Source organism: Leuciscus leuciscus, assembly GCF_965113295.1.
Source record: "Leuciscus leuciscus genome assembly, chromosome: 4".
Classification (NCBI taxonomy): Eukaryota; Metazoa; Chordata; class Actinopteri; order Cypriniformes; family Leuciscidae; genus Leuciscus; species Leuciscus leuciscus.
The window spans coordinates 10,061,823-10,085,077 of NC_138728.1; the positions used below are offsets into that span (position 1 = coordinate 10,061,823).

Consider the following 23,255-nt stretch of genomic DNA (forward strand, 5'->3'; position numbering starts at 1 on the left):
GAAGGCACCAGAGGTATGTTCATTGGACTCAGTATTTCCTGTGTTTACCATGGCTCTGTGGTGTGTGTGGTCTGCTTTCTGCTCTTCTGTTCAGCAAGATGTCTCTCAAGCCCATGAACCTGAATCGGCCGTTAAGTCTGAATCGGAGTCCCTTGCACTTCCTGTCACGACGGAGAGGTCTGAACCTGAGTCTACTGTACTTCCTGTCACGGCTGAGGAAGATGAACCTGAGTCTCTTGCACCTCCTGTCACGGCTGAGGAATATGAACCTGAATCTCTTGCACTTTCTGTCACGGCAGAGAGGTCTGAACCTGAGTCTACTGCACTTCCTGTCACAGCTGAGAGGTCTGAACATGAGTCTACTGCACTTCCTGTCACGACTGAAAGTCTCTCCGTCCTGCCCAAGATGGATGACTCCGAGGTCTCTGAACTCTCTGCCTGGCCCAAGATGGCCGATTCTGAGCTTCTTGAACTCTCTGCCCGGCCCAAGATGGACGTCCCCGAGCTCCTTGAACTCTCTGCCTGGCCCAAGATGGCCGACCCCAAGCTAGTTGAACTGTCTGCCCTAGCTAACCTGGCCCATAGGGCCTCTTGTGCTTTTTTGCCCAGGTTCTTGTTACCGCCAGCACCACCATGGGTTGCAGCTCGGCTCTGGTGTCTGGAGATGCCTGCAGCACCACCCTGGTCTCCAGCGCCGTTCTGGTCTCTGGTCCCGCCTGCGGCCCCGCCCTGGCTCCCTGCACCGCCTGCGGCCCCGCCCTGGCTCCCGGCACCGCCTGCGGCCCCGCCCTGGCTCCCGGCACCGCCTGCGGCCCCGCCCTGGCTCCCTGCACCGCCTGCGGCCCCGCCCTGGGGTTCTAGACCCTCCATCCCTCCCCCAGATCCACCTCCGTTCCTCCACCCACCTGAACTTTTGTGCTTGGTCTTATGGAGTGTCTGGAAGCCACTCCTTTTAGGGGGGAGTACTGTCACAGTGTGAGACTGTTTTGTGTTATTGTATTAGTGTTGTTTCCTGAGTTGCCACCAGATGTCTCTTCCCCTCACTGTCATATGTATCATGAACTGCATTTCCCATACTCCTGTCTGTTAATCATTGATCATTTGTCACCAGCTGTTTCCCATTAACCTGCATATATAAGCTGTGTCTTTGTGTGTCTTTTGCTGGTTCATTGTTTGATGTCACTGGTTGTTCTGTTGCCTTCTCTGTGTCACCTGTTTGGATTATCATTTTGTGTACGGCTGTGAGTTTATGTTTTTATTAAACACTGTTAACCTGCAAATCCTTCTCCTCATTTGATACCGTGACATGTACATTCTGACCTAACTCATGAAAAGGCCAAATATGCAATATTTGGCTATAGGGCAAATCAAAAAAAAAAAATGTCAGTGGAAACCCTTATAATAAAACCCCGCTAAAGAGTGTCATTAGATTAGGCCTACATACATTATGTCTCTGTGCATATAGGCTATAGGACTAGGCTATTACAACAGCAGATAAAGTGTAAAATCAATGTGCAGTGAAATGAGCTCTACTACACGAAACAAGTTACTTATAAATGTTGCTATAACTGAAGAAAAACTGGTAACGCTTTAGATTACAGCCCTTGGAAAGTACTGCGTAATTAAAGTGATATTATAGTGTAGGCCTACCTATTAAGTACTTGCATGTAAGTATAAGGGAACAATATGTAAAGTTTGGGGAATAAAGAGGTAAGAACCAGGAGAATTAAAAAATGATTTATACTGTAGGCTAAGTATTATATAACTAAGGGGTAGTCTACTTATTCTAATTATGATACAACAATCTTACATTAAATATTTTTCTCCTGGTTACCCCTTTATTCCCCAAACTTTACATATTGTTCCCTTTTACTTAGGCCTATACATGTAAGTAGCCTACTTTATAGGTACACTATAATTACCAAAAGTTACACTGTAAATTCGTCTTAACGCAGTAGGCCTACTTTCCGGGCTGTAATCTAAAACGTTACCGAAAAACCATTGATTGCCGTCCTGAAATACGTTCACTCTCCCTCGTGTGCAACACTAGTCTTTACAGTAATAGGTGTTTTGCTGCCATCTACTGGACAGATACAGCATTAAACGCACATTCGTTGCTGTTATTTATTTTTCTCTACGGTTTACCTATTTATGTAGATAGTATTTAATTGATTTAATAAAAACACATCTGAATAGCTTAGCAACAATATAGTTTATTCTATGGTGTAATACAATTTTATTTTTTTTAAATAAAAGAACAAAAGAGTAAAATCGACGTATAGCCTAATATTATGCATAATTTAATCAGAAACAATGAGATTAAAATGTTACATTTATTCAAATAATTCATGAAAAAACAGTTCTACTTCTACTGTTTTCTACTAAGTTACAAGTGTTTGAAGTGATCAGACTTACAAAAATCAGTCACCAGTCTTGTATCTCCTGTGTGCAGTGACAGGCTTTGATGCTGAATATAACCTGCAGTGTTTCTCTATCAATCTCCTTTAAGTTTAGTGTGACTTTATCTCCATCCTGACTTATGAAAGATATGATTCTATCCTCTGTGAAGTGTCTCTTCACACTGGAGGAGGAGTCCCGCTCATCAGCGCTCACACTTTATTGATATATATGGAGAAAATAAAAATGCTGCTGTGTGATTTGTCAGTGATTGTGTTTGATGATTTCCTCTGTTGTGTCTAATAAGGGAACAGTGAGTGTCATTGGCAGCTGTGAGAGTCTCTCTCTCTTTAGGGGACTGACAGGAGCCAGTTTCTTCAGTGTGTTTGAGGGAGCAGAGGAGAAACAGAGGCAAACAAACAGTGTGACGAGCAGAAGAAGATGGAGGGATTTCTGACACTCGTTTTACTCTCCTCTATAGTCTCTATAACCACATCTGGTAAGTAAAAAAATAGGGAGTAATGAGGTGAAATTACACATGTTTAAATGAGCAGTTAATATGATATATATATATATATATATATATATTATAACACTAGAAACTGAATAGAGGCCTGTGTAATATCTAGAAAACAGATCTTATGACACTATCATTTATCTAATACTAATTAAATTTTAATAATACATTTTTACAGGCAACCAATTTAATTTGCCATAACAATTTTTTATTATTTTGAATATATCCTCAACTTTGCAATGTTCTACTAGCTAAATCTCTCTTTCATGTACAGATTTTGAGACTGTGAGGTTAGTTGGTGGTAACAGTCGCTGTTCTGGTAGAGTGGAGGTTCATCATGATGGTCAGTGGGGAACAGTGTGTCGTGATCGCTGGGATATGACTGATGCTGCAGTGGTGTGTAGAGAGATAGGATGTGGAGAGGCTCTAGAGGCTGTGCGTAATGCTTACTTTGGACAAGGATCAGGACAAATCTGGATGGATGATGTGGACTGTAGTGGATCAGAGTCAACACTGAAGAACTGTAGCTCAAGAGGATGGGGTGATCATGACTGTCGTCATCATGAAGATGCTGGAGTCAGATGCACAGGTGAGCGGCTCCATACATCACTCTGTTAATACATCACTGATCATGGTTCAACATGCACCAATACTCAACTTTTCTATATATCCTAATCATTTGTTAACAACATGTATTCATTACTTCAATGAGCTCACTGTATATGCCTTAAATTAATACATTGTTTAAATTAATACATATTAGCTAACTGTGTGATTTGTATTTCTGAAATACATAACTTGGACAGTCACTCACCTCTGATAACAGATCACTCTAAATTGTAATGTGGACTCATGCATTTTCTGTAAAGCTGCTATACAGCTTTATACAAAAGCGTTATACAAAATTTTTTTTAATGTTCATCCACAAATATTAAAACTACTTGCTGTAATTTGTTTTCAGAGCTTTTCATAAGCAATTTGTTGAATAATTAACATGTGTTATTGCCTAAAGAACAAATTAATTAATTAATTAATTAAAGGACAGTGACTTGCTGTTGTTTTATGTCTGTATAAACATGACATAACATATCCAATTAAAGTGTTCTTCTGTGCTGTGCACTCTCTCAATATAATCAGAAACCATAAACTACGGACGGTTTACAAGACTTGTTGATGGACCTCACCTGTGCTCTGGGAGGCTAGAGGTCCTTCGTGGGAACACCTGGTACACAGTGTGTGACGCTGCCTTTGACCAGCAGGATGCAGAGGTTGTGTGTAGAGAGCTGGACTGTGGGGCTCCTGTACAGGTGCTGGGAGAAGATGCTTTTGGAAAAGGAGACGCTCAGATGTGGACACAAGAGATTCAGTGCAGAGGAAATGAGTCTCACATATATTTCTGTCCAACATCATCTTCTCTCAAAAACAACTGTACCCATGAGAATGATATTGGACTGTTATGTTCTGGTAATGAAGCAGAAATATTTCAACTTATTGAGATAATCGCAAAGAAGCTTTTTTAAACATTTATTTGAATACTGTTTAAGTAAACTCTTTGTTGTTTGTCCAGGTTACACTGACCTCAGACTGGTCAATGGTCCTGACTTCTGTTCTGGTCGAGTTGAGCGTCAGTACTTCAGTAAATGGGGCACAGTGTGTGATGCATGCTGGGATATGAGAGCTGCCAGTGTCCTCTGTAGACAGCTGAATTGTGGGATTGCTGTATCTGTTGTGGGATCAGACTGGTTTGGAGAGGGAAGTGGTGAAATCTGGGCTGATGTGTTTGATTGTGACGGGAATGAAACAAAACTCTCAGAATGTTCCGTCTCTTCATGGAGTCGAGCTGAATGTTCTCATAGACGAGATGTTGGAGTCGTCTGCTCTAGTGAGTTTAGATTACTGACTTCATTGATTTCATGCTCCTGAAAGACTAACTAGTAGGCCTATAAATGCAATATTTCAGTTTTCTTTATGTTCATTTATTTTTTTATAAAATGTATTAATGTAAAGCATATTACCAAACTTGCAAATAAAACATGAGCTCTCCTCTCTAGATTCCTCTCTGGCTGTTCGTGACGGTCTGGTGCGGTTGTCTGGAGAGAGACAGTGTGAGGGGGAGCTGGAAGTTTCCATCCATCAGGTCTGGAGGAGAGTTCTGCTGGACTCCTGGAGTCTCACTGAATCCTCTGTGGTCTGCAGACAGCTGGGCTGTGGCTCTCTGCTGAACTTCTCCGGCTCCTCTTTATCCAGTCCTGAACACAGTCATGAGTGTGTGACGGGCTTCCAGTGCTCTGGGAGTGAAGCTCATCTGGGGAACTGCAGATCTCCACAAACTCTCAACTGCAGCTCCACACAACAGCTGTCAATCACCTGCCTTGGTGAGAACAACAACATCTGGGCAGATTCTTCAGTTGTTAGTGATCAATAATGTGTTTTTCTCTCTCTGAATATCAGGTCGCGGGTCCATCAGGCTGGTGGGTTCTGGGGGAGACTGTGAAGGGAGGCTGGAGGTTTTTCACAGCGGCTCATGGGGGACAGTGTGTGATGACTCCTGGGATATTAAAGATGCCCATGTGGTGTGCAGACAGCTGCAGTGTGGAGTGGCCCTCAGTAACCAGCAGGTACCAGCCTGGTTTGGTTCTGGTTCTGGACCCATATGGCTGGATGAGGTGGAGTGTGAGGGGAATGAGACGTCCCTGTGGAACTGCTCTTCTCCAGGCTGGGGGAAACATGACTGTCAACACAAGGAGGATGTAGGAGTCGTGTGCTCAGGTAACTTGTAACGAATAATTTAAATAATAACATTTCAATAACCTATCAATGTGACCGATAATATCCAGTACACTCACGTAATGCACATCAACAGCAGTGTTGGGAACTGAGAATATGTTCTTATTCTGAAAATATATATAAAATATTAGAACCAATAACTGTTCTTTCACATGCACTTTTCTATGTGCTCTGACAGAGTTTTCTGAAGTACTATAGTTATCGTTACCACAACACAACATTACTTCATGAAATGCATAGCGTGACTAATGTAGTCCGAATGAATGACTTTAATGAGTCGGTTCTCAGCACACAGCATAACTAGTGTAGTGATTCCTGAACAAATGGGTACATTTTGTTCAGTGAATCAAAAACATACAGTTTGCTAACTTTGAGACTGAAATATAGTCACTGACTGGATGCTCATACAACAAAATGTAGCTAAATATACATAGTGTGCATTTGGTCAGTAGCATTTATTCACATTTTTGTTTGTTTAAAGTGGTTGAGTATTACATTATACCCCCCCCCCCCCCCCCCCCCCATTTTATATATATTTTATATAATATATATATAAAATATATATATTATATATTTCACATATAAAAAATATATTTATTATTTAAATGATCTTATCCTTTGGAAATGGATTTGCAAATATTTATACCTTAAAAGCACTGAAAAAAAACGTCAATTGATTTATTCGTCAAATTCTTTAATGGTTTGCATCCCAAATGAACAGACTCACATGAAAGTTGGCATTGATCTCTTCCTTTTCCATCTAGAGTTTAAAGAGATCAGGTTAACTGAGGGCTGTGAAGGGAATGTGGAGGTTTTCTACAATGGATCCTGGGGAAATGTGTGCTGGAACCAGATGAACAGAGACACAGCGAGTCTGATCTGTCAAGAGCTGAACTGTGGAAGATCTGGAAGTGAACCCAGTTATTTAGTGGGACTGAAGTCTCATAATTGGCTTGATTATTTTAAATGTCGACGTCATGATTCCACTCTATGGCAGTGTCCATCTTCACCCTGGGGACAGAATGACTGTGATAATGAAGTGGCCAAGATCACCTGCTCAGGTAAGAAGATATTTAACTGATTTAAGATAGTTTGACATGATCATGTTTGGTTAAATATTATTTATGTCTAATAATCAGTTCAGTGATGTTTTGAAATTTGAAAATTTCAGTGGAGGAAAATCGTGAGTCTCCTTTGAGTCGTCTGACATGTTCAAACTCTTCATCTCCTCACCAGAGACAGTGTTCAAGCAAGTTTATCATAAGCTTATATTTCTTTTTTTTCCTGATATTAATTTTTATTTGTGCACTGAATAATTTTTTATTTTACATTCATAATTAATGAATCTTTACTCCAGTTTCTGTGTGTTTTGTTGTATATGGTGTCCTGAAGCTGGTCAGTGATGTTGCTGTGTGTGTTTTAGATCATGTTCCTCTCAGACTGAGTGGAGGTTTGGGCCGGTGCTCTGGGAGGCTGGAGGTGTATCATAACGCTGTGTGGGGTTCAGTCTGTGCTGATCTGTGGGACATCAGCGATGCTCAGGTGGTCTGCAGGCAGCTGGGTTGTGGAGCAGCACTGAGGGCTGATGGGAATTCAGTCTTTGGTGCTGGTGAAGGTGTTGTGTGGCTGAACAGAGTCGAGTGCAGAGGGAATGAGATTCACCTGTGGGACTGTCCTCTCTCCCGGAAGAACCACACTGACTGCTCCCACAAAGAGCACGCTGGACTCACCTGTGCAAGTCAGAGCAAAACACTGACTGATAATAGTGATTTTCACATCATTTTAGTGCTGCTAACTGTGTATTTACATGATTTTGAATGTGTTTGTGTCTGTTTTGTCAGATTTGTCAGTGTCCACTACTCCTGCCACAACAACATCAGCTTCTCCTCCAGTTTCTCAGACAGTGCGCTCAACATCAGTCACTCCTCCACAAACTCCTCCAGTGTCTCTCTCTGTGGTTGTACTGGGAGTTTTGCTCTTACTGCTCTTAGTGCCACTGCTTATACTGATTCAGCAGAACAGAGTGATGAGGAGAGGTAGGAGAGATCCAGAGACTGTCATATTGTGTGTTATTCAGTGTGTGATCAGTCATGTGTTGTGAACTGACAGCAGGTTTGTCTGTCTACACTCACAGCTCTCTCTAAGAGGAGACACACGACGACGACTGAGGCCGTTTATGAGGAGATCCATTACAGGCCCAGACACAGTCTCATCACTCAGAAGGGTGAGGCTGCTAAAATGATCACCATTATTAATAATAATGACAAAACTATTTATACTGTAGATGTGAATAGTCAAAGCGATGAAAGTATTTGTTCATTTTATTTTATTTGACCATCCTGACGTTTAATGATTCTACAGGTCTTTTTGACAGTTAAAGTTAAGAAATGTTAATCCTGTTAGGCTTCCTGCCGTTAACCACTGAATTCAGCTGTGAAAACCACAGCGCTGTGTTTGTACTGCAGTCAGTGAGAGCGCACACAGGTGTTAGTGTGAGGAGAGACATCCATGTCAGCGTTTCTGAACTCAGTTTCTGAATGCAGTTTAGCATTTAACAACTTTTTGGTTGTTATACTGGTTCTACACTGTAAGAAAAAAAAAGGAAAAAAAGAAGAAAGGGTACTGGTAATTTTCAAAATGTTCTGTAATTTCTTTACTGATTTTAACACAGTATATTGTGCCTGGTTTCAACTGACTTTTCTGAGTGTATGATTTATTGGTATGCTTTATTTTTAATTGATGCAGACGAAATGGATAAAGAGGCTCCAGAGGACTATGATGCAATCACTGATATACTCAATTGTGAGAATTTTTCCATAAATTATTACTTCAAAATAAATATGAAATAGGAGAGCAGATATCACTTAGTGCTTGTTTAGAGACAGTGATGTTATCTCTTTATTTTGACACAGATAGCACGAATGAGACCTATGATGATGCCACAACCATGAGAGAAGGTGATTTTTACAGTCTAGTTTTTCACGGTTTGTTTTGATATGAAAAATATTTACATCTGCTGTACATCTTTAGAGTAAACGCTGAAGAATTATGATGATGTCATCTCTTGTGAATGAAATGTTGGAGCTGTAAGGGAAGAGTCTGAGGGGGTTTCAATCAGATGCGTCTTATAATGTTCACCTCCGGCAACCAACTTCATCTAAAATAAATAATTTGTTCACCATCTTACTTATTTTCATTGGCTGTCAGCTCAAGTAGTCACCAGCTGGTGCATGTCTAGTCTGTAAATTATGATGATATTTATTCATTTTATTTCTTTTTTTCCTTTTTTAACAGAGAATGTGGAAGAGGAGCCAAATGAACAGAAAGACTGTGTGTGAACTGCCTACAATTACTGCTTCTACTGTTTTTTTTTCTTATAATAATTGTATTATTATTGTTTGCTTCCTGGTGCTTTTTTATATCAGGTAATATACACTCTTCTGGAAAGAAAGAAAAAAAGGTACAAGCCAAAAATGGCAAAATATGAAGTGGTCTTTTAATGGTCTTAACCATTTTAATCACAAATCACTGGTCAGGAAATTAGCAAGAATTGCACAAATAATGTAGATAAAAGTAACTTTGCATTGAAATAGCCTTCCCCAACTTGATGACAGCTTATTACAGGAAGAGTCTGTGTTGTTCCATTCAATGTTAATGGCTTTGAACAGTTCATGAGTAGTTGAAAATGTCATCAAGTTCATTTGAGACCAAATATTCACTATAGGGTTCAAATCTGGACTCTGACCAGGCCTGAGGGACTTGTTCTCAAGCCACTTCTTGGATGTCTTTGCAATTTTGGCAGGGTTATTGTCTTGTTGAAAAATAACATCCGATCATTCCTCTTTAGATAACAACTTATCATTTGTGGGAAGCAAGCCATTCTACAATATTCTCCTGTACTTCAAAGCATTAAGTAAAGCAGCTCACCAATACCAGCAGCAAAAAAGGCTCCCACACAATGACACAATGCATTTATTATTATATTTCTCACCAGATTTCAGAAGACAACGCCTCTCTCTGGAGCATCACCAATTCACACAACTTCCCATATTCAGCCAAAAAACTTAATTCTGTCGTTGATGTGTGTTTTTTTTTCTGAGACAGCAATGGCTCTTTCAGTAATGCATTAGCTTAATTTTGTGCTAATTTCCTGACCAATGATTTGTGGTTAAGACAATTAATAGCTTAGTGTTTAGCCATCCCCCAGGAGTGTATAATCAACTTGTTTTAAATATGGCCTAAATCTTTTTATATAACCTGGAGAAATGCAAAAAAAAAACCCTCCCTGTCTCGAAAGTTTATGAAATATCATTGTATTAATTCTGTCGTATTTTGAGTACCTTCCAATGGCGAGTGTTTCCCCCCGGAATCCGAGTTGTAGCGGTCGCTGTCCGTGGTCCTGGAGGAAAGGACTGTCTATGGTCACATGTAGTGCGGCTAATTAATGCAGTTGTCGTGGAAATAAGTGACCAACGAACCAAAAATAAAGATCCTACCAGAGAATATGTTGAGCTTTGTGTAGTATAAATAGCTACGTCACAATAGCCTACATTCCAACTGCCATCATTAAAATGTATTATTTTATTTAATTACAATATGTAGTTGTGCATAGTGCCCCGACTAAAAACGAATTAAATTATATCAATAAAGTTAGTCATACGATGGCCTATTGCTTAAACCATAAAGCTATGTGATTGCATAATTTAGACTTTGTCTAGCCAACAACAACAATAACAAAAACAAAAGTTGAAATGTAAGAGCTTTTGGTAACACTTTATATTACGACCCGCAAACTACTGCGTAAGTAAACCGAAATTACGGTGTACGTTTCTGTAATTATAGTGTACCTCCGTGTAGGTATAAGGGAACAATATGTTAAGTTTTGGGTAATAAAGGGGTACAACCAGATATACAAGCAAATTATTTATAATGTAATTATTTTAAAACTAACAGGTACCTATTCTGTTAATATATTCCAGGCAAAAATTGTACGTCTGTAGTATATAAAAGTTTTTATCACATTTCTGGCAAAATATGTTCTTGTGCAATGTAGTTACAGGATAATTTTGACATATGTGGGTTGTAAATTATATATATATATATATATCATTGTATGTAAGCACAGTATGATAAAAATTGAAACTGAAACAATTTTATAAACAGCTGATTTCGAAAAACATTGGCAATGCTAGTTATTGGCTTTTCTTACTAAACTACTTAACGTTAAGCCAAAAAAATTAGTTTCTGCTATGATTTTAATTTAGAACGTACCATGTAGTACTTAGTACTTACCTTATCACATTGTATTGCAATGACACTTGCAATATACTGTGTAATTAAAAGTTATTGTTTTTAATTTATTTTTTTAATAAGAGTACCTTTCTCTGTAATTACTGTGCAAATAGTGTTGTTTCGTATTGTTACATAGTAAGTAGTGTTTGTTACCCGTTTCAACTGTGTAGTTACAGGGTAAGTGTAACTCCTGCGGGCTGTAAATTAAAGTGGCACTTGTTACCCCCTTGTTCTGTGTAGTTACAGGGTAAGTGTAACTCCTGCGGGCTGAAAATTAAAGTTAAGATTATCACTCTTAAAGCAGAGATCACCTTGCTCAAAGATGAGTGTGATTTTTTTTAAAAGGAAATTGAAAAGATGAAGTCTGCTGTCCCATCTGCAATGGCACAAAGATATACTGTTCCTATAGTGCCACAGCAGGTTTGTGATTCATGCTTTTTTGTTTTTTGTTGCTGCCAGAACAACTATGCCTTTTTTTAAAAACATTTTCTGCTGCACTAGTCATTATCACTATAAAATATAAAACATCTATAAATTAAAAGTCAGAAATTAAATGGGATCCTTTATTGTATATTTACTGCACTTACCCTGTAACTATACACAGAACAAGGGGGTAACAAGCACCACTTTAATTTACAGCCCGCAGGAGTTACACTTACCCTGTAAATACACCGTTGAAACGGGTAACAAACACTACTTACTGTGTAACAATACGAAACAACACTATTTGCACAGTAATTACAGAGAAAGGTACTCTTATAAAAAAAACAAAAACAAAAAAAAAAACGTTTAATTACACAGTATATTTGCCCTGACATTTAAGTGTCATTGCAATACAATGTGATAAGGTAAGTACTAAGTACTACATGGTACGTTCTAAATTAAAATCATAGCAGAAACCATTTTTTTGGGCTTAACGTTAAGTAGTTTAGTAAGTTTAATTTACAACCCACATATGTCAAAATTACCCTGTAACTACATTGCACAAGAACATATTTTGCCAGAAATTTGATAAAAAATTGTATATACTACAGACGTAAAAAATTTTCCTGGAATATATTAACAGAATAGGTACATGTTAGTTTTAAAATAATTACATTATAAATAATTTGCTTGTATATCTGGTTGTACCCCTTTATTACCCAAAACTTAACATATTGTTCCCTTATACCTACACGGAGGTACACTATAATTACAGAAACGTACACCGTAATTTCGGTTTACTTACGAAGTTCTTTGAAGGTTGTATATCTGCTTGTTACCCCTTTATTACCCAAAACTTAACATATTGTTCCCTTATACCTACACGGAAGTACACTATAATTACAGAAACGTACACCGTAATTTCGGTTTACTTACGCAGTAGTTTGCGGGTCGTAATATAAAGTGTTACCACTTTAAAAGTCATAATTATGTGATAAAAAGTCAAACTTTTGACATACCAAGTTGAAATTTTGACATAGTAAGTCGAAATTATGACTTTAAAAGTCGTAATTATGAGATAAAAAGTCACAATTTTGACATACCAAATCAAAATTATGAGATTAAAAAGTCGAAATTATGACTTTAAAAGTCAAAATTATGACATAACTAAATCGAAATTATGACTTGCCGACTGGTACGCTCATTGATCTGACGCACGCGACCCGACACATGATGAATTATGAACAGATTAAGGAGTATTTCGATCGTAGTTTTACAAATGATGAAATTCTTGCCGTACTAGCTGAACGGCATGGAGCAAACACACTCTTGAGAGGATTTTAAGCACTTTGGCGCAGAAAGAACAAAACGGATGTGGCGGAGGTGGCAGCTTTCATAGAACAACAACTTCAAACATCTGGGCAATGTCATGGCTATAGATGGATGCACCAATCCATCTATTGGGTGGTGATGGCGCAATGGATAAGACACATGCCTTTGGTGTGAGAGACCCGGGTTCGAATCCACTATGAGACACCAATGTGTCCCTGAGCAAGACACTTAACCCCTAGTTGCTCCAGAGGCGTGCGACCTCTGACATATATAGCAATTGTAAGTCGCTTCGGATATAAGCGTCAGCTAAATGAATAAATGTAAATGTAAATGTAAATATGTTGGATGAATGGGACTGTAACTGATAGGGAAACAGTGAGAGTTCTGCTGTATGGAGCTTATGACAATATGATTTGAATTTGAATTGAGTAAATTTGAATTATTTAGGCTACAAGACGTGTAATCTAACAAATTTGAATTTTGTGTGGTATTTTAAATAGTTCTGAATTTGATTTCTTTAAACGAATATTGAACATTTGAAATTTAAGGAATTGAAATGATATGTTTATGGCTGAATTTATTAGACATGTATTTTCAAACAGCTATTTTTTTGTTCTGAATTCTTAGACTGCAAATATTCAGTTTTAAAAAATACAGATTCAAGTTTTCAAGATGAAGAAGAAATCCAGAACTTCAAATTCAGTTTTCTAAAATTCAAACCGCGGAAAAATCAGATCTTACAGAAAGTAGGTCACAGGTCATCCACAGGGAAGAGTAAAGGATCTAAGAAAAGTCGAACAGAGCATTTTGGCTGCCGCAAATGCGGTGGTGGTTCAAGAGAATCCGTGTATCTTTCGTTCAGTCGTTTTTATTATTATTTAATATTAAGAGTAGAAAAATTAGAAAACAGCTTGAATATTCGATTTCTAATATTCTAGTAATAATAGTCCTTTTGTAAAAATTCACAAAACTTAATGCGTGTATTGCAACTATAGGCTACATTTTCTCATCAAACAAATAGATTAACGAATGGCTCGGCACAACAGAAGAGCCTAGACAGGACTTTCTCTCTGTGTAGATATAAATTAACCTACGCTTTGCATCAGCTGGGTATGGCAGGGTAAATGACGGCTGTCATAGCCTGCATATTTGCCCGGTAAGTTAAAAAAAGAAAATAAATTAAGATATAAATCAATATAATTAGTAGTAAATTAAATTATTTAAACACACACTAATACATAAAGGAAAGAATAATGCATTGATTGGGTATAGGCTATAGGCCTAACGTTCACGCATGAACTGTCATTCAGACTGACTATCAGAGATATTAAAATACATAATCTTCTGAGTTTTATGATGTAGGCCTTGTGTTTTATTTTAATTAAAATGTATTATAATTTACATCTCAAAATGATACGCTTTGTGCATTCTTTGACATTACATTTATTTATTTATTTATGTATTTATGTAATTAATATTGCGTATCAATTGATGTCAAACAAAACTGTGTGTTATTTTCTCTGGCAACTAAACTTCCAAAATAAATAATAATAAAAAACCTGAAAACTAAATAAAAAAAACTTACAAAGCAAAGCCATTTTGCGTTCTCTCCGCGCTCCGCAGCTTTTCCACACAGATTTTGAGAATTGGCCAGCTAAAAAAAATAGGCCAAAGAAGTAGGCTAATGGCTAGTGTCCGGGAGATGCAATGTACATTCATATATGAAATAAACATAACTGATTTTGTCTACACCTAAATACATTTCCAAGGACCCCCTAATAATAACAGTGATTAAGCCCAAATGTGGGTGGGGGTTGCCCAAATGGTCTCCACTCTATGCATTTTGTAATACAGCAACATTTTTTAACTGACCGTATTTGCCAGAAAATAAGTCGCATGCACCTGAGTGCAAGTCACACCAGATCATGTTGAGAGAGAAACGCGCGCGCGTCATCGTCGTAAAAAAAAAACACATTTTAATATTAGCCTATTCAGCAATAGTGTAAAGACCTGTAAATAAAATACAACATTTACATGATAAACACTATTAACATGTAGGCTATGTGTAGCCTATTTTACTTTCCCTTACTGTATGACAAATCCTTAAATGAATGTAGAAAACAACAAGAATGAAAAATAAGTAGCCATGTATAATAAAATTATATATAGGCTACATAGCTATAAAATAGCCTATATTGTGCCCTTTATTACAAACAACATTTAGCCTATTTTAAATGCCAAGCCTAAACAAATTTATTTAAATCGAAACGTCGCGCATCTCTCATTCAGTCAAAAGTTTTCATATTTGCAATGTAACATTTGGATGCTAACTATTAATATAAAGAAGGCGTCATACTTCAGTCGAGTCCCAAGATACACGTAGGCCTATAGTAGGCTATAGGCTAAATCATCATCATCTTCACAGCAAGGGAAATGTTTGGAATAACAAGTAGGACTGTGCGGCACAGCTTGCCCTTTATACTGTACAACAGACCAATTAAATTAGGCAGAAGAACTTTTTATATGTTTGGTTGACTGTGTTTCATTTTGATAATGAGCAGTCTGCGATATGAAGCAACGCCAGAACTGATACTATGTTGTGTGAGAGCGCGATGCGCGAGCGCCATCACTTGGATTTGTTCCACTGCTGGGAAATAACTTAATACTCTGTTATTTATAGTCAGACAGATAATATGACATCATTCGAAACAGTAAAATGTATATTTTTATTTGTGTACATTCAAAATGACTACAAAATACCATGCCATTGAAAAATAAATAAAACAAGATGATGCGCTGCTTTAGCGCGTCTCGGTCTCCTTTAAGATCTTTCTGGCACTCACCAAAAATGAACCAAAATACAGAGAATAGCCTTCTTGACGCGCCTTTTGAAAGTCAACATTCAGATTATTTAACGTTAAATGCATTATATATTCATGATAAAAACGTGTTAGCCTAGTCCGGAAAATAGGCTACAGTATAGGTTATAGCAAATTCAGACCAACTGCTGGTCTACACAGAGAGAAAGCCCTGTCTAAGCTCTTCTGTTGTACCGAGCCATTCGTTAATCTATTTGTTTGATGAGAAAATGTAGCCTAGTTGCAATACACGCGTTAAGTTTTGTGAATCTCCGTGCAACTGCTGCAGCGGACTATTATTACTAGAATATTAGAAATCTAATACTCAAGCTGTTTTCTCATTTTTCTACTCTTAATATTAAATAATAATAAAAACGACTGAACGAAAGATACACGGATTATCTTGAACCACCACCGCATTTGCGGCAGCCAAAATGCTCTGTTCGACTTTTCTTAGATCCTTTACTCTTCCCTGTGGATGACCTGTGACCTACTTTCTGTAAGATCTGATTTTTCCGCGGTTTGAATTTTAGAAAACTGAATTTGAAGTTCTGGATTTCTTCTTGAATCTGTATTTTTTAAAACTGAATATTTGCAGTCTAAGAATTCAGAACAAAAAAATAGCTGTTTGAAAATACATGTCTAATAAATTAAGCCATAAAAACATTTCAATTCGTTAAATTTCAAATGTTCAATATTATTTTAAAGAAATCAAATTCAGAACTATTTAAAATACCACACAAAATTCAAATTTGTTAGATTACACGTCTTGTAGCCTAAATAATTCAAATGTAGCCTACACAATTCAAATTCAAATCATATTGTCATATTATAAGCTCCATACAGCAGAACTCTCACTGTTTCCCTATCAGTTACAGTCCCATTCATCCAACATATTTGGTGCATCCATCTATAGCCATGACATTGCCCAGATGTTTGAAGTTGTTGTTCTATGAAAGCTGCCACCTCCGCCACATCCGTTTTGTTCTTTCTGCGCCAAAGTGCTTAAAATCCTCTCAAGAGTGTGTTTGCTCAGAGCTATTCCATGCCGTTCAGCTAGTACGGCAAGAATTTCATCATTTGTAAAACTACGATCGAAATACTCCTTAATCTGTTCATAATTCATCTTTATATCTCGCAATTATGTTTTATAAAGTCAGAATTGCGTGATATAAAGTCGCAATTGCGAGAAAAAAGTCAGAATTCTGACTTTATATCTCGCAATTCTGACTTTATATCACGCAATTCTGACTTTTTTTCTCAGAATTCTGACTTTATATCTTGCAATTGCGACTTTATTTCTCAGAATTGCGACTTTATATCTCACAATTCTGACTTCATATCTCGCAATTCTGAGAAAAAAAGTCAGAATTGTGAGATAAAAAGTCGCAATTTATTTTTTTATATTTTTTTTTCTGTGGCGGAAACAAGCTTCCACTATTGTAATACACAGTACACAGAATGACAATGATGTAAATATAAGCTACTGTAGCAGTGAGAGTGAGAAGCTTATTTTATTTTCAGCAGGTTCTCTTATCATAATAAGAACCTAATAATAAGAATCGTTTCTAAAGGTAAGTGTTTATTAATGAAACTGTCAAATGAAGCCATAAAAGAAAGGGGCAAATTATAAAACGTCTTGTTTTTTTAAATGGGAAAAATAAAATAATACTTTTTAACAGTTAATATCTCCCCCTAGACCAACAGAACATCAAATTATACGTGTGCTGGTCAGTGATTTTATTGTAAATACATTTCTAGAACAGCAACATCCATTATTGAACTCAGTTTATCGCGCTTGCTCCATTCCGTCTGAACTTTCCATTTGAACATCCCCGCTACATTACTGAGTTGATTTAGCATATCAACAATTCCAACTCAATCCATGTCCATGACTGAAATACAATGTATCCATTCATTACACCGAAACTCACCGTGTTTTATAGCGAACTTGGCGTCACAACCATCTGATGCTGTTCATGTTTGAAGGGTTCAATCCCTTCAGGTGTTCTTGCTTTATTATTGAGAGATGCTCGATCTCTACTTCCAGTCTCTCTGAGTTTGGTCAATACTCCTGTTGGCAAATTGTGTTTTGCTTCACCCAATAAAAATAATAATAGATCAGTCCGTACACTATTCCATCAGGACATTCCTTAACCACCAGTGACCGCTTACAGGAATAATGCAGTTGGAATACAAGGCCTATATCTGTAGTGAAAAAAGTGTGGATGCTTAAATCTCTTTCCTTTTTACCAATCACGAAAATGTTTTGGCAAGATGTTTCAGGATTTATTTGGAATGAAATTTATAATGAATGTCTGTTGTATTGGAAGGATGTGATATAGGCTTTGTTGATTATGATCAATCTAAACAAATGTCAATTATGTAATTAATCTGATCTTGTTACTCGCTAAATTCCACATTCATAAATCTAAATGCTAAACCTCTCTTTCTTATTTTTATGAAAGAACTTTAAAAAATACCTATTTTCAATTATACATTGTCTGAGAACAATAAAGTCTTAGAAACATTATCTTTTTGCAATTATTTTCCTTTTTTCAGTGTAATGTAATTCTCATTATTTGTAATCCCCCCCAGTTTTTTTTTTTTTTTGTATTCTGTTGTTATTTATTACTTTGTTTTGAGAATCAATACAAAAATGCTGTTTGTGTTTCTTTATTTGCATGTGTGGTCTTGAAGTAATATAGATATAATAAATACTAAATAAAAATTATAATAAATAAAATAATTCAGTATTATCATGTTACTTTCATGTTGAGGTAACTGGATTAGTTTACTCTTTTTAATATGATTAGATAAGAAGAAAAGAAAAGATGGAATATATTTATACGTTTACCTTGTCTTAGTGAATGTACTGTATTTAATATCATGTAAACATATTCAGCACCCTGTCAAGTCTTTGGCAAATTATTGATGCATGTCTTCTTATGTCTGTCTGTATGAATTTTTGAAAGATGAAATTTTGAAATTATGAAATTAATTATGAACTTTTGAAATTATGAAATTTTGAAAAGTTGTTGAAAAGAAAAACCAAGAATGGACAGTCCAAAATAATCTGCAGAAGAGCTAATGCAAAATATTTGATCTACCACAAAATAAGACAAAAAAACGTACAATTATTTAATGCATTTTAAATTTAAAATGGACCATCACACAATAAACTGAAGTTGAGATCGGTGTTTAAATGTGTGTTATTTAATATTGATGACCAAAATTATTCGTACAATTATCTTTGCTTACCTTTTTGTTGTTATCACTAAAATGTATTAAATAAAACTGCATTGGGAATTGTTATGCTCTAAATTGATTTTAAATGTTGTCATTGGATAGTGCTGTCAACTGCCTAAAATACTGTAACTAAAAATTATTTCCCTACATTTTCTTTTGTTCACTATCCTGCAAATGTTCTTTAAAAAAATGAATTCATAATACAAATTAATTAATTGATTAAAAAACATATCTTTTGAGTATCCGTTGATCAATAGAAAAATAACAGGCCAAACACTGAATCAAATTTTGCGGCATGTAGCATTTCATACAAAAAGATTTGAAATAGCATAAAAACATAAGGCACTGATGCATTAGAAACAACAAAAGAATCTCCCAGTAGCTCCAGGAACTGTAATATGATTTGATGAAGAGGCAGTGGGTGTGGTCAGTGAGTCATATGGCTCCTCCCTCTTTATTTGACTCCTCCACATCATCATAGTCTGTTTTTAAAAACATTTTCATTGTAATATTTACATGTAGTTTAAATGAGAAACATAACAAATAAAAGTAGATATAGGTTATAGAAATGTAACAATAACCTACCCAACAGGTTCCTCTCATCTTCATTGCTGTTCTTCACATCATCATACTCCTCCTGATCTCCCTCTGATTCACATGTGAAATAAAAACCTCACATTGTAGTTTGTAAATCAGCTTGTGTCATTAATGATGTCATTGATCTCTTTCACCTCATGACTGTCTGAGATTATTAGATTTACTCCTGATAAAGTCGTGATGATTCATTAATGGTAGAAATGTTCAATATTAGTGGGTGAAGGGTGATAATGAAATGCAGTTCTGTGTGACTCACCTTTTACTTCTTGAAAGATCTGTTCATTAATGATGACATCATCATAATGCTCTGGTGTGTCCACTACACATGAACATATAGACAGAACAAACATTGCATTATATCTTACAATGTAATGGGATTAATACATAATATCATAAATCACTATAAAAGGATTATGGAAAATACACCGATAACAATAAAAAGTAAACACCATTTTTGATAGAGTTCTGTCCACTTGTCATTACATCATCATAACTCTCAGGAGTGTATTCTGTAAATTTAACATGAGACAATTTATTATGTACTGTATATATATATATACAGATTTTAATATATTTTAAATATTTCTTTCTATTATAGAATAACCGATCGACACCTGTCTCACGATCTGGTTTCAGTCCGTCAGTGATGACATCATAATAGTATACCGGTGTGATTTCCTTCATCATCTCTTCTGCATCAAAACATGTATAATTTAGGAATTTTTTTTATATTTTGGGAAACAAAATAGATGTAAAATATACTGTTGCAGGTTTTGGGTAATGAATGTTAGCTGTGTCCCAATTCAGAGTCTGTGTCCTCCGGTCGTCACATTTGAAGGCTGTATACCTCATCAAGGATGTCTTATTTAAGAGAATAAAATTGACTGTTATTCCTCATGAGGTGTAAAATACTGAAATTTCTTTCTTACTTTGCAATCTAACGGTAATTTGTCTTATACGAGACCACCTCAATGACGTATGCAGTCTTCAGATGCGACCTCCGGAGGACACAGCCTCTGATTGGGACACAGCAGGATCACTGACCTTTCAGGACACTGCCATTGGTGACATCATAATATGCAGTCTTGAACTCTTTTTCTAATAAGATAAAAGTTTTAGTATTGTGAACAGTTGAATTAGTGTTAAAATGTGTAAATATTTTTTTTATATATGTAAATCAAATTATTGATTTGGATCTACTTCAGCTCTAACCTGAGAGAAGCTTGTAGTGGCAAAAAACAATGTTGGGTTTTTCCTGTAACCCCCTGTTATTGTTTCCAACCACCTGGAGAATGCGAGCACGGGGTCAGACTCACAGCCCGAATCCAAGAAAATCCAAGAGTGTTGTCGTTGAATGTTTGTCGGTATTTATTGCAAATAAATATAAAGTACATAAACAAAAATGAAAACTGGTTTAAATGTCTTTAAACATTCCTTTGTAGCGCTCCAGTAACGCAGATCCAGGCCGAGGTCAAAGACTGTATCTGCTGGCACGCCTTCTCCTTCTGTCTCTCCTTCTGCGCTACATGCTCCAACTTATAGGATAGCGCCCTCTCTGGCTGTAGAAGGTGTACCACTCAAATGCAATAGAAAAGACAATTATAAGTAAATTATGAAACCAAAAATAAACTCAAATGCGGCTCCTACACACCGGCCCCTAATTGTTCTCTATAGAATCAATTAAAAATAAATACAAAAAAGGAGCCAGAAATCAAATAATCTCTTAACACTTTTAGAAAAATATGTATATGTATACATTACATCCCTTATTGGTGATCTTTAAGGGGCACTGGACACTCTTCATTTTCCAGAATTCGGCACAGCTTGGTAATGGGCCTATCAAGGATTGAAGTCTGTGTCTGGAGCTTCACGGATCGGACCAGCCCCTTTCGATCAGGCTTGGTCTCTAGAACTCTTCCTAATGGCCATGACCCTCTAGGAGCAGTGGGGTCAACCACCAGAACAAGATCTCCAACATTCAGGTTCTTCTTCACTACAGTCCATTTTTGCCTTTCCTGGAGTAGAAGAAGGTATTCTTTGGTCCATCTATGCCAGAAGAGATCTGCCATGTACTGGACCTGTTTCCAGCGGCGTCTAGCATAAAGGTCTGATTTCAGGAAGATTCCAGGAGGCATAATGGGCTGAGTTTTCAGCAGGAGAAGGTGGTTTGGGGTCAGCGGTTCTAGGTCATATGGGTCTGAGGACACTGTGGAGAGAGGACGGTTGTTTAGAATAGCCTCTACCTCACAGAATAGAGTTTGAAGACCCTCATCATCGATGGACTGTTGATGGAGTGTGGAGTACAGCACATAACGAACAGATCTTATAAGCCTTTCCCAGACTCCGCCATGGTGCGATGCAGCTGGTGGGTTGAAACTCCACTTGATTCCATCAGGAAGCAGGGCATCCTGGATCTTCAACTTGTCCAGTGTCATCAGAGCTTTCTTGAGCTCCACCTGAGCACCCACCAAGTTCGTTCCGTTGTCAGATCTGATGTGCTTAATCTGCCCCCTCCTGCAAACAAATCTCCTCAAAGCGTGGATGCATGAGTCAGTGTCTAATGAGAAAGCTACTTCCAAATGAACAGCTCTGCTAGACATACATGTAAACAGAACTCCATACCTTTTGATGGTGCTTCTTCCTCGCCTCACTTCAATCGGGCCAAAGTAGTCCAATCCGACATTGGTAAAGGGAGGGAGGTCAGGTAGGATTCTTTCTAGCGGCAAATCTGCCATTTTTTGCTCACCTGCTTTGCCCTTCACACGTCGACACATGACACATCTTGAGAGCACCTTTCTTGCTAAGGAGTTGGCCTTAATAATCCAATATTTCTTACGGAGCTCTGAGAGCATGTGGTTCCTGCCACTGTGACCACAACGTTCATGAATGTGTCTTAAAAGAAGAATTGAAACGTGTGAATCTTTGGGCAAGATACAGGGGTGTTTAGTTTCATCAGGCATGGCAGATTTATGCATCCGGCCACCTACTCTTAAGATGCCTTCATCTAGCACAGGATCAAGCCTACAGATCCTGCTGCTCCTTTTCACTTTAGGTGGGGTCATTTGCAGTGTTGTAATTTCAGCTGGGAATGCTTGCCTCTGAACATAAGAGATAACTGACCTTTCTGCCTGTAAGAGATCTTCCACTGTGAGGAGCTGTCCACCGCCCTCAAGTTTTGGGTTCACCTTTTGGCTGTGGGAGCGGGTAGTGACTTGATACGATGGGAAGCCCTTTTGTTTTTTGATTCTCAGTATCAAGGCCTTTTTTAGTTTGATGTACCATGCCACTGCTTTAAGTAGCCTAATCCAATTTGAAAAGTATGAAATAAGCTGGTCTGTGGGTGTTTCAGTGTTTACCACTGTTGTAAACACAGTAGTGTTTCTCCTGACCTCTGGATCATCCTGTAACACTGAGCCCAATGCCTCCACCTCTAACCAACTTTCCTCAGGTTTCCATAGGAACTCTGGGCCATGCATCCACCTCCTTTGTTCCATGAATTTACCTGCACTCAATCCTCTCGAGGAATCATCAGCTGGATTGTCTTTACTTCTTGCGTATCTCCATTGAGACAGCTCCGAGTTATCCCGAATCAGCGAGACCCTGTTGGCTACATACGTTTTAAATCTTGCAGTGTCACTTCTAATGTACTGAAGTACGGTTTGGCTATCAGTCCAGAAAACGGAGGGCTTTAAGGGTAGATGTAGTTCTCTCCTTAGCATTTTGTCCACCTTTACCAACAATGCTGCAGCGGCCAGCTCCAGACGTGGTACTGTGATGTTCTTTAAAGGAAGGACTCTGGACTT

At 37.5% G+C, this 23,255-nt stretch overlaps 2 protein-coding genes across 2 annotated transcripts; one reads left to right on the forward strand and one right to left on the reverse strand.

Moving 5' to 3' along the window:
- Positions 1 to 2,380: 2,380 nt before the first annotated feature.
- Positions 2,381 to 9,601, forward strand: LOC309496296 (scavenger receptor cysteine-rich type 1 protein M130-like). The gene is made up of 14 exons (XM_082166295.1): positions 2,381 to 2,896; positions 3,189 to 3,503; positions 4,052 to 4,378; positions 4,482 to 4,796; positions 4,966 to 5,328; positions 5,366 to 5,683; positions 6,466 to 6,762; positions 6,873 to 6,950; positions 7,125 to 7,439; positions 7,543 to 7,737; positions 7,836 to 7,925; positions 8,447 to 8,503; positions 8,614 to 8,658; positions 8,996 to 9,601. Exons 1-14 carry the CDS (start codon positions 2,839 to 2,841, stop codon positions 9,037 to 9,039), a joined length of 2,817 nt encoding a protein of 938 aa, XP_082022421.1. The 5' UTR covers positions 2,381 to 2,838; the 3' UTR covers positions 9,040 to 9,601.
- Positions 9,602 to 18,832: 9,231 nt separating this feature from the next.
- Positions 18,833 to 20,546, reverse strand: LOC309496293 (uncharacterized protein). Its single transcript, XM_082166292.1, has 5 exons — positions 20,497 to 20,546; positions 20,067 to 20,144; positions 19,902 to 19,961; positions 19,709 to 19,771; positions 18,833 to 19,503 (listed from the first exon to the last, which is right to left on the reverse strand). The coding sequence occupies exons 2-5, from the start codon at positions 20,137 to 20,139 to the stop codon at positions 19,379 to 19,381; spliced, it is 321 nt and encodes a 106-aa protein (XP_082022418.1). The 5' UTR covers positions 20,140 to 20,144; positions 20,497 to 20,546; the 3' UTR covers positions 18,833 to 19,378.
- Positions 20,547 to 23,255: the final 2,709 nt, after the last annotated feature.